General features: G+C 28.7%; 1 protein-coding gene across 1 annotated transcript; it reads left to right on the top strand.

The window, feature by feature from the left end:
- The first annotated feature begins 2,476 nt into the window (after positions 1-2,476).
- Positions 2,477-4,097, top strand: LOC124910083 (beta-amyrin 28-monooxygenase-like). Its single transcript, XM_047450705.1, has 3 exons — positions 2,477-2,824; positions 2,908-3,514; positions 3,592-4,097. The coding sequence occupies exons 1-3, from the start codon at positions 2,477-2,479 to the stop codon at positions 4,077-4,079; spliced, it is 1,443 nt and encodes a 480-aa protein (XP_047306661.1). The 3' UTR covers positions 4,080-4,097.
- The last annotated feature ends 8,824 nt before the right edge of the window (positions 4,098-12,921 follow it).

The raw sequence follows: 12,921 nt of genomic DNA, 5'->3' as shown, positions 1-12,921 counted from the left end.
CCGCCTATTGGTACATGTTATTATAATTAAATTAAAATAATTGAATTATTGAGTTTGTAAAAAAGATTAATATATCTACACATAGAGTGAATTCATTTGTTTTTATCTCCAAAAGGAAATTGAGGATCAACCTTTCAAAATTATCACTACTTACAATCTTTTATTGTCAAACAATTAAAAAGTTTCGGATTTTTGCTATATTAAAATTCCATTTATCTTTTTGTTAAATTTTAAGTATTACAGAAAGAATGGTCTTTAATCGCCGATTGAATTGGTACAGAAAGACATAAGACTTTATGGGCATTGCTTGGGGTTTATTTCAAATTGTATTTGTCTAGTAACTAGAGTTTTGTCTACTCCGAAAAACAAAATTTACGGTTCAAATTTGACAATACCCACTAATTTCTTAAAAAATTTCAATATAATTAACTGTTTGTTTATATAATTATTAAGAAAATATTAAAACTTACCTTTATCCACTCGTTATAATCAAAATTTTCTCGTTATTTTTTTAAACTCACTCTGAAATTTTTTCAAACCCACTCAAACTTAAATCTTGGGTCGTCCCTACTAATAACTTTTTAGTTCAATTTTGGTCGCAAGTTATTTCATAAATAGTTATATATATAAAATCTGCACTCTTACTTGGACCATTTTTTTTTTGTTTTCAAAAGAGAACAACAAACTTGAATATTGATTTCACATTATCCAAAATAAGTTCAAAACGATTTATACTATTATTCATAAGATAAATTTAAGAGATTTTCATATTAAAAATGAAATATAAAATTGAGTTGCTTGCAGTTTTGTTTGTTTATTCCTTATTGATTTGTACGTATAAAGCTTATCTTAAGTTTTTTGTTCTCCCTATTCAATTAGTGGAAAGATTTTGTAATTATACTATAAATTAATATTTTAATGATTAATGTTTAACCAATAAATTGTTTTGCTTATCAATCGTATTTTTTGTGATAAAAAACAACCATTCAAATTGTTTTAGTTTACGTACCTACCATAAATTTGAAGTCGATGTTATTATCTTGGTAGCTACATGTTTTTGTTTTGTTTTCATTTTCTCCTATATATGTTTCTGTTTTATTTTTTCTTACATTTGCTTCTTAATTTGTAATTCTCAAATACATCAATAAAATAACATTTTGGTACATATCAGATAAAAGAGCTATATTATGTTCGGACTCAAAAAAGTTTTTCAATGATTAGTGTCCCTTGATATCATTTTTGGTAACTTCAATTTTCTTTATTTTTAATTATAATTAAAATGTGAATTATATGATTAAGTTAAAATATATTAAATACATCTAAATCAAAATTTAATGGTGTTCCTTCTGTCTAACTAGATTAGTGTACCAGTTTGTTACTCTTCTACTTCTTATAAGCTATTTTAAGAACAATTTTAGCCTGTTACTCAATTTATTTATTCATACAGATAAATTGTTGTATCCATATTTTGTGATTTATGTAATGTCTTCATACGGCGGTTCTAGGGTCAACTTTTTTGTTTGAGTTTAGGTGGTAATAATAATAATAAATCAAAATTTAATAATGTTAATTTTATCGTTAATTCGATAAATAGGACATATTTTGACAAATTTATGTCTAAATAGAATATTTCCGAATATATTTGAGCTTATTTATGATATTCTTTTCAAGAGGAGGAATTAATAACCCGTTGCATCCTCTGAATAGTTTTGTTTCTGTTTATAAAAAATAAAATAAAAAATGACCAATTTAATGCCGATCAACAAAATTTGGGCAATACCAATTAACAAATATCTACCCAAAAAAAATTGTGTTGCCATTATTTTATTATTGACCCCTAATGACAGAAGTGTAAAAATATCTAATTGTTAATCATTTCGTCTGCCGTATTAAAAGATTATTTTCAGAACTTTTTAAAAACATAAAAAATTACCTTTTCTATTCTTAGTAAGACATTTTTCCGTCTAACTGTTTTTTATTTTATGAACCTTTTTTTCTTTATAAAAAACATTTGTACCATTTTAAATAGTATTTATTTTGTCATAACTTAAACTTGTTTTATTTCTTATATGATAAGTATCTAGTGTCTAGGTTATTTAATTAGGGTTCAAACTGACATTAGGTGCAGGGAAGTTGAAGAGTAAGTTTAAAATATCAATAGTCCTCTGGTCTTTATTCATTTATGAAAGGCATCAATAGTAGGTGGGTATCATATATTCATATTCATGTGTGTATGACCCTTTAATTTGAAACACTTTTTTTTTTTTCTTTTTCTTTTTCTTTTTGTATAGGTAAACTATTTTAAAATACATAAATATAAATAGCTTTTTTTCTAACTAAAATAAAAGGGTTTTCAAATGTAACAATAGTATCTAGCTACATATTTATTAAAAATTGACAACCACTATATATATGGACCATCAACCATTCATTTCAAAACACACACTCTTCTTTCTTAATTCATCAAGTTCCAACAATGGAATTTTCTCTCCTCTCCGACGTCCTCCCCCTAGTATGTGTCCTCATAGCCACCGCCCTTACGGTTAGGCTCTTCATGAGGTCGAAGTCCGATGCCGGTTCCTTACCACCCGGGACCACCGGATGGCCAATCTTTGGCGAGAGTTTGGAATATCTCAAGAAAGGATGGAATGGAAACCCTCAAGAGTTTATACAAGAGAGAATGGCAAAGTTCTCCCCTCATGCCTTTAAAACTTCACTCTTCGGGGCGCATACCGTCGTCCTTTGTGGAGCTGCGGGCAATAAGTTTATGTTCTCGAATGAGAACAAACTCGTCACCGCTTGGTGGCCCGCGTCTATTGACAAGGTTAATAATTAACTTGACTAATCACTAATAATATTTCATTTGAATTCGGATTATATCTAATAAAATAAATGGTTTTCGTATAGATATTTCCATCGTCAACTCAAACTTCGTCGAACGAGGAGATGAAGAAAATGAGGAAGCTCCTCCCGCATGTTCTAAGGGCGGAGGCCCTCCACCGTTACATTGGAATAATGGACTCCATCTCCCGTCGCCACCTTGAATCTGACTGGGCTAACCGCGATGAGGTCACCGTGTTTCCACTTGCCAAGATGTACACATTTTGGCTCGCGTGTCGCCTATTCATCAGCGTTGAGGATCCCGATCAAGTCGCTAAGTTCTCTGAGCCCTTCAACCTCCTCGCCTCGGGGATCTTTTCTGTCCCCATAGACATCCCCGGGACGCCTTTCAACAAGGCCATTAAGGCCTCCAATCAAATTCGAAGGGATCTTAGAGCCGTTATCAAGCAAAGGAAGATCGACTTAGCCGAGAACAAGGCGTCACCTACTCAAGACATATTGTCGCACATGTTGTTGACGGCCGACGACGATGGAAACTTCATGCAAGAGATGGATGTTGCCGATAAGATTTTGGGATTGTTGGTTGGAGGACACGACACCGCTAGTATAACAATAACCTTCATCATAAAATATCTCGCTGAGTTGCCCGAGGTCTATACCGAGGTTTTTAGAGGTAAATCAATCAATCTTAAATAAATGTCTACGATTGTTTGTTAAATGATTGAAATTGAATTATTTTTAACTCAACAGAACAAATGGAGATAGCGAAATCTAAGGCACCGGGAGAACTGTTGAATTGGGATGATATTCAAAAGATGAAATATTCATGGAATGTGGCATGCGAGGTGTTGAGACTTAACCCTCCCCTTCAAGGTGCTTTCCGTCAAGCCATAGTTGATTTCACTTACTCCGGTTTCTCCATTCCAAAGGGATGGAAGCTCTATTGGAGTGCACACTCGACTCATAGAAACCCTAAATATTACCCCGAGCCAGATACTTTCAACCCATTGAGGTACGAAGGTAGTGGACCGACACCATACACTTACGTGCCCTTTGGAGGGGGGCCACGGATGTGTCCCGGTAAAGAGTACGCGAGGTTGGAGATCCTCGCCTTCATGCACAACCTAGTCACGAGATACAAGTGGGAAAAAGTTATTGTCGATGATAAGATCATCGTGGATCCTATGCCCGTCCCAGAAGGTGGCCTCCCAATTCGTCTTTATCCTCTAAAAGCCTAAATTGCCTATTGTAATGGTTTCTCGAGTTGTTCTCATATTGTCGTATCTACTTGAAACTCGAATGCGCTATGGTCATAAACACTTTAGTTTGTTTGTTGAAACTCATATACATAGTGGTCATAAACATGCATGTACTGGTTTCTTTGAAAATGTTTTAGACTATTTAAGTCTAATATATTACCTCAATTTGTAAGTGTAATCATTCTAATAATTTTTGCAAATGTACTAGAAATCTGGCCAAGTGTATTTTTAAATAAAGTCAATAATTATTGTAAAAGATGAGTTCTTACATTTTATGATTGAGCTTGAATGATTTTTCATTGTAATTTATTATACTAGTAATCTTTTTATAATAAACACAACTCTATTAGCCTGATCCCACCTCGATCAATCTAAAGAGAATTTTGAATCAGTTTTATTGAGTGGATCATCTTGCAAATTATTTTTAATTATTAAATTTGAATACCTGCATATTAATAGCATATATTGAAAGAATGGATATCTTTGGTTAGAAATTAATAGGTAATTGAATAATTAGTTTTTTAAGGTATTGAGTAAATTTCCAAATAAATGACATGATTTAAGAATCAGATTGAAATAAGAGATTGGTGGGTTAATTAGTGTACATGTTAAGATAATAATTAAGCATATTTAAAAAAAATGATAAATCAGACATTCTTCTATGATAAAATAAACTTTAAAAAAAAATAATAATAGGTTGTGTCCCTTTTGAATTACTGTTAAGTTCTAAATAATAATGAGATTTTTTTTGGAAAATGACTAAAAAAAAATTACTTTAACAAGAAATTAACTGTCATTAAAACCTGATTTACCATAAGTTAAAGATTTAATGCAATAAATTAATATTGTTTATAGTCCACCTCAACAAAATTAAAAACTAAAATTATTTTATTTTATTTCTGTATTTCTATAAAAATGTGAAATCACCCTCTAAATTTTTTTAAAATTTTAATATAATTCACTATTTATTTATATAATTATTAAAAAAATGTTAAACTTACTTTTATCTAAATTTTTCTCGTTATTTTTTAAAGTTTACCTTAAAACTTTTTCAAGCGCACTCTAACTATAAATTCTAGGTCCGTCCTTGAATATTGTCGCACCTCATTAGAAGTTTGGAAGGGAATTAGAAAAGATACATACCGACGGAGTTGTAACCCGTGGTAATTCTTAAAATGAGGTTTACTTATGGATTTTACAAATTTAACGATGTGAGATATGATCCCGACGTTCATGTGGGTGAGCCTTTACCAATCAGAATTATTGCCCTAGTCCTAGGTAATGTTCATATATAGCATCAAAGATGAGTCAATCATTCTACTTTGGTTAGGTCTAGCTTATTTGACTTAGTAATATGTTAATGGGCTATTGTCTAATTAGTTAACTAGATACTGCTTACCGGGGACAATTATCAATAGCTGATTCAAGAGGATGATGAGAATTTTGAAACATTTCAGACTTCCACTAATAAAGTCAGGAATGTAGAATTTTCACTAAGCAAAATGTTTGACGAATGAACGTGCTGCCATTTTTAGTGTTGAAATCTCTTAGGGTTGTCTTTTTATTTTGTTAACTAGTATGCCTAGTCATTTTACACCCATTAACACTAATCAATAATGATATATCACTTCAATTTGTATGTTTTTGATCAATAATAATCTAATACAATATTTAACCTTATTTAGGTTAGTGTAGGCATCTTGTCATGTGGGGTTTATTTGTAGGATTATTTTGTTTGAGAGCAATTGTTTAGTACATTTAAATTTGAAATAGAGAATCGTGGAAACTGAGAATTTTGAAAAAAAAAAATATTATATAAACTATATTGGGAAACATAATTACAGAATGTTCTTCCAATTTAAGGTACATATGTTCTTTATACCTAACCCTAGACCCAATATTAAAACCTATTATTGTTGACTTGTAGCTCCTTGACAGTGTCAACTCTTGTTAGTTTGAAATTTAAATTGTTTACTTCTACTAAATTAATGCTAATAGTTTTCTTAATTAATATATATTTTTTCAATAAAAATATTTTAGTAGCTAAAATATTAGATTATGACACAAATAACACCAAATTATAATTATTTTAACAAATTAAGTTTCGTTTCATTGTAATATAATTTTGGCATAAATAATATAAAGTTGAATTTTGTAACTAGTTAGTAATTATTTTAGACAAAACGCGTGGAAATTGGAAAAATGGTTAATTTTGATAAAAATAGAAATGAATTTGTTGATGATTAATTTCCTGGTCAATATTTCAAAGTCTATATTATGGAACATTACATGTGAAATAGTATTTTCATTAGCATATATACTATTTTGTAAAGGAGAAGAGATATTATATTAGTCTAAGTCATTCCACAATCTTTCAAGTACATTTCTGTTCCCATCACACAAAAGTCAAATATATATAATTAATTAATTAAACACACCTATTCATTCTTGCAAACCAAGTAAATTTAATTAGGCTAGATGCAAATATAGAACTAAGAACTGATTTATTTGAGGAATGTGCCCAGCTAATTTTTTTTATTACATACCAAATTTATATATATATTAAAAATAATAACAATTATGTATTAGTTGGTACAGTGGTTTGTAAGATAAATTATCGAATGGTGCAATTTGAGCTCCTTATTTGGGGCCGAGATTTTATCCTTGTTCGTTTCTTATTGTTAAAGTTATACCAAACGAGATTTTGTGTTAACGATTTCAAACATCGTAAATTTACAATTTATATTACATTTATAAATAAATAATAAAATATCAATGTCATTAATTTAACTATCTCATTATTTATAACATTAACAATAAAGAGCTCTAAATTGTGGAATTTAAAATATGAATGTCTAAGATAAATGGAGTACTTTGTTTTGAGTTTAATTTTCTCCATGGCATATATTTTTTTGAAATTTTGTCTTACATAAAGTTCAAGTTCCTTTTAACTTTAATTTTTTTGCTCCGTTCCTGATTGAAACTATTGATTATGTGTAACACGTCAACCACCACCCAAACCTAAATCATTGAATTAATCATGATCACGTATAGGAAATCGATCATACAATACCATGAGCAACTAATTAAGCAAGGGGTTATTGATGAAAGTTTCATTGAAACTTCCTATAAAAAAAATAGTGAGGTTTGTTTAACAAACTAAAGCTATAAATGGCCTTTTGGGAAAATACCTACTTTTCAATAGCATGCCCTTATTGACCAGTTAAAAAACAATAAATTGAATTGGCAAGTGGAGAATTAATATATTTTGGTACTTTCTTAGTTTCAACCTTCATATCTGTCGTTACTAATTTCTTCGTGGAGAGTTTAGGGTTACTTTTATGTTGGTTATAGTTTTTGTTTTTTTTTCTTCTTTTTAGCATGATGATACTTATTTCATTAATTTAATTAATCATAAAAATCGAAAATAAACGATATAACTCATAAAAAAAAATAGTTAATGTAAACATCTTTAAAAAGATTATCAATATTTGTGATAAAAAAAACTAACTCATTTTATTTTTTTGGAAATAAAGGAGAAATAGCATGGCACCCCACAATCATGTCCCCGCTTAAACTCAAAGTGCTTCTAGATGAAATTAAACCCGTGACATTTTGGTCTCTTAAGTCGACTCTTACCACCGGGGATACCTTAGTGAAGTAAAAAAAACTATCTCATTATACTTACAAAGGACTCTCCGGTGAGTCATGAGAGTCTATAAGAATTTATCTATTAATTTATCTTATATGATAAATTAAATGATTTAATAATTGAATATATATATATATATATATATATATATATATATATATATATATATATATATATATATATATATATATATATATATATATATATATATATATATAGATTTTTGAGTAAAAATGCTAATAATTCACATCAAACAATCTTTTAGTACGTCTATGTTAGAATAATATCAAACTTTCATTAGAAAAGTATATTTATATTTGAGGGAGAACACATCAAACCATTTCTATCCAACTTATTTAAATGACAGTAATAATTTAATTTTAATATCATTTTTTTCATTAGTCTAGAAGATCATAATTAGCAAATGATGCTGAAATAAATAAAAAGAACTAAATATAATTAGTTAGGATAATTGTTGTTTGATTTTATTAATTTTCTTATAATTAAGTAGAATATAATATAATATATATATAATAACTTATGTAACTCTAAATATAATATTTAATACAATTTCTCGTTATTTTAAAAAGTGGGTCGAATTTGAACGTTTTAACCTAATTAAATTTAAGTTGTCAATCATATAATATAATAAAAACGTTACAAAACAACTCAAACTCAATTTACTACTTGTTACAAGCTAATTTACAACAAATATTTATACTTTTTAGAGTTGATTAAGTAACATAATTCTTTCTTTCTTATGTTTTATTTCTTCAATATTTTTTCATACATTTTTTCACCATATTCTTGTAGTCTTCCTCATCTTCTAAGAGGTTTGATCTTGGGATTTTTTTATGTATTTATTTTTTAAATATTTACTATAAAAAGTATATAGATAATTTTGAATTTTCTAAAATAAATATTAAATATTTAAATTTTCAAATTAATAAAAATATATTAAGTATTTTAGTATTTTGACTGATTAATCAAAAGTTAAAATGGGTATTATCTTTGGAATGGAAGGAAATTAGTTAAACTAGCATGTATCTCGTGCATTTGCACGAATAATAATATAAAAAATTGTGAAAAAAATATTACGGTAAAAATTTTATGGGCGGGTCAACCCACAATCCGACCCAAGTATCCATTTACTTTCACATATATCCAAATTAACCACAGCTCTCGACTCGGCAATCCGGAAACTTTAAAAATTAAGCATCATTATATATATAGAGATTAGTTAGTTAAAAAGTTGAACTTATATTGTTAAAATGTCACGCGTTTATCAAATTTTTGGTTGAATTTAAAATATAAAGTGTTATTAGCCTAGGTGGTTAAAAAGTTGTACTTGTTCTGTTAGGTTGTAAGTTCGAACCATATCTATAACATTTTTAATTTTATTTTTAACCGTTTTAAGTTTATGAGCGAGTCAACCCACAATCCGACCCAAGTATCCATTTACTCTCACATATATCTAAATTAACCACAGCTCTCGACCCGGCAATCCGGACACTTTAAAAATTAAGCATCATTATATATATAGAGATCACACCATTATTATCTCTAACGTCTACCTATGTTGAGGTTTTAAATGATGAAGAAATATGTGACTTTTAACTTTTAGTTAGACAGACTTTTGATATTTTCGTTTTAAAAGTGATTTCAAAGTTAAAATGATAATAATTTAATATAAAAAAAATTATCAAAAAAAAATCTAAAATCCAGACATGATCAAACTAGTTCTAACTAACAATCTTAATTAGTTGATGAAAAAATAACATTATTATTTTAGTGATGGTATGTAGAAAAAATCAAAACAACTTAAAGTTGGAACATTCTTTGTCTTTGTCTTGAGTTAATATAGAAAGACAAAAAAATAAAAAAATAAAAAATAAAAATAATAATAACATCACAATAATTAAGAACTCAATAATCAAAGTTTTGACAACTCTCAATTAGACTAAAATATATAACTATTTACCTTAAGTGTGTTTGATAACCTTGAAATTGGCATTAAAATTGTCCAATTTCAATTCTTATGTTTGTTAGACACTTTAATATTAAGAATTGAAATTAGAATTAAAATTCCAATAAAATTTAATATAGTGTAATTCTCAATTCCAATTTTTTTAGGTCGGAATTATAATCCTAAAATTAACACGTTTTTCATATATTTGACATGTTTAACACGTATTTTACACATTAAACACGTTTAACACGTTTTTAATAAGTTTAACATGTTTTTAACACGTTTAACATATTTTCATATTTTGTCACGTTTAACATTTTTTGACACGTTTAACACATTTTTGGCACGTTTAACACGTTTTGACACGTTTAACATGATTTTCACATTTGTAACACGTTTAACACGTTTTTGACACGTTTTTGGCACGTTTAACACGTTTTGACACATTCAACACGTTTTTCACGTCTTTGACATGTTTAACACGTCCTTGAAACGTTTAACACATTTTTGACACGTTTAACATGATTTTTACGTTTTTAACACATTTTTGACACGTTTAACACGTTTTTTACATTTTGGAACATTTTGCACGTTTTGGCACGTTTAACAAATTTTTCATATTTTAACACGTTTTTGATACATTTAACACGTTTTCACGTTTTTGACACATTTAACACGTTTTTTAACGTTTTTGACACGTTTAACATATTTTGGCACGTTTAACACGTTTTTGGCACGTTTAACACGTTTTTGACACATTTAACACATTTTTCACGTCATTGACACGTTTAACACATTTTGACACATTTAACATGATTTTCACGTTTTTAACACGTTTAACACGTTTTTGGCACGTCTATCACGTTTTTGACATGTTTAACACGTTTTGACACATTTAACACGTTTTCACGTCCTTGACACGTTCAATACGTTTTTGACACATGTAACACGTTTTTCACGTCCTTGACACATTTAACACGTCCTTGACACATTTAACACGTCCTTGACACGTTTAACACGTTTTTAACAAGTTTAACATGATCTTCATGTTTTTAACACGTTTTTGACACATTTAACACGTTTTTTACATTTTGGCACATTTTGCACGTTTTGGCATGTGTAACAAGTTTTTCACATATTTAACACATTTTTGATATGTTTAACACGTTTTCACGTTTTTGACACATTTGACACGTTTTTTACATTTTTGACACGTTTAACACGTTTTCACGTTTTTGACACATGTAACACATTTGTTTACGTTTTTGACACGTTTAACACGTTTTTCACGTTTTGGCACGTTTAACAAGTTTTTCACATATTTAGAACGTTTAACACGATTTAATGTTTTTTACATTTTGACATATTTTTCACGTTTTGGCACGTTTAACAAGTTTTTCACATATTTAACACGTTTAACATGTTTTCACATTTTTGAAACATTTAACACGTTTTTTACGTTTTTGACACTTTTAACACGTTTTCACGTTTTTGACACATTTAACACATTTGTTTACGTTTTTGACATGTCTACCACATTTTTGACACGTATAACATGTTTTGGCACGTTTAACAAGTTTTTCACATGTTTGGAACGTTTAACACGTTTTTGACACGTTTTCATATTTTTTTACATTTTGGCAGATTTTGCACGTTTTGTCACGTTTAACAAGTTTTTCACATATTTAACACGTTTTTGACACGTTTAACACGTTTTCACGTTTTTGACACTATTAACACATTTTTTTTTATGTTTTTGACACGTTTACCTCATTTTGACATGTTTAACACATTTTTCACGTTTGACATGTTTAACAAGTTTTTCACTTTAATACGTTTTTGACACGTTTTCATGTTTTTAACATGTTTAAAACGTTTCTAACACATTAAACACGTTTAATATGTTGTTGACATGTTTCACATGTTTTTTACATTTTTGACACGTTTGACACATTTTTAACACATTTAACACGTTTTTAACACGTTTAACACGTTTTCACGTTTTGGCACGTTTAACAAGTTTATCATTTATTTGGCACGTTTAACACATGTTTGATACGTGTAACGCAACACGTTTTAAACCTATCAAAACGTATGAAAAACATGTTAAACGTATTAAGAATATCAAAAATGTGTTAAATGTGTCAAAAACGTGAATAATGTGTGTAAAATGTGAAAAACATGTTAAAACTTATGAAAAACGTGAAAAAACGTGAAAAACGTGTGAAAACGTGAATAAAGTGTGAAAAACATGAAAAACGTGTGTAAAACGTGAAAAACGTGTGAAAAATCTAAAAAACGTGTTAAATGTGCCAAAACGTGAATAACGTGTCAAATGTGTAAAACGTGTGAAAAAGTGTTAGACATGCCAAAAATGTGTTTAACGTACCAAAAACGTGAAAACATGTTAAACGTGTGAAAAATGTGTTAAATGTGAAAAACGTGTGAAAATGTGTTAAACGTTCCCAAACGTGAAAAAACGTGTTAAATGTGTTAAAAATGTGCAAAACATATTAGACATGCCAAAAACGTGTTAAACGTGTGAAAAACGTGAAAAACATGTTAAATGTGTGAAAAACATATTAAACATGTTAAAAACGTGTTAAACTTGTTAAAACATGTGAAAAACATGTTAAACGTATTAAAAATGTCAAAAACGTGTTAAACATACTAAAAACGTGAAAAACATGTTAAACGTGTGAAAATGTGTTTTAAGTGGGAAAATGTGTTAAACATGTCAAAAACGTGTTTAAACGTGTCAAAAACGTGTAAAAATGTGTTAAACATGTCAAAAACGTGTTAAACATATCAAAAACGTATTAAACGTGTCAAAAACATGAAAACATATTTAAAATGATAACATTTTGAACCGATATTTTATTTTACAAACATAGGAATTTGAATTGAATTATAATTCTATCATCTTCCCAAACATGGGAATTGGAATTGAATTACAATTCTATAATTTTTCCAAACATAGGAATTGAATTGTAATTCAATGCCAATTCTCATGGAATTGGAATTAGAATTCAATGTCAATTCCAATTCCAATTCCCCTCATCAAACATACTCTTAGTGTACTCTAAAAGGGCATTAGTTGTTCACTTCATTCCATTATAGTTCACTCCTCCACAAGTTGTTCACTCTTAGTTGTTCACTTTTCGTAATAACTTGATCTCTATTTTGCTCATTCTTTTTAT

Source organism: Impatiens glandulifera, chromosome 7 (genome assembly GCF_907164915.1).
Source record: "Impatiens glandulifera chromosome 7, dImpGla2.1, whole genome shotgun sequence".
NCBI classification, from domain to species: domain Eukaryota; kingdom Viridiplantae; phylum Streptophyta; class Magnoliopsida; order Ericales; family Balsaminaceae; genus Impatiens; species Impatiens glandulifera.
This window is presented reverse-complemented; position numbering and strand designations above follow the sequence as displayed.

Coding starts and splice junctions, on each gene's coding strand:
- LOC124910083 (XM_047450705.1), top strand. CDS start 2,477: ATGGAATTTTCTCTCCTCTCCGACGTCCTCCCCCTAGTATGTGTCCTC. Junction 2,825..2,907: donor GGCCCGCGTCTATTGACAAG/GTTAATAATTAA, acceptor GTTTTCGTATAG/ATATTTCCATCGTCAACTCA. Junction 3,515..3,591: donor CTATACCGAGGTTTTTAGAG/GTAAATCAATCA, acceptor TTAACTCAACAG/AACAAATGGAGATAGCGAAA.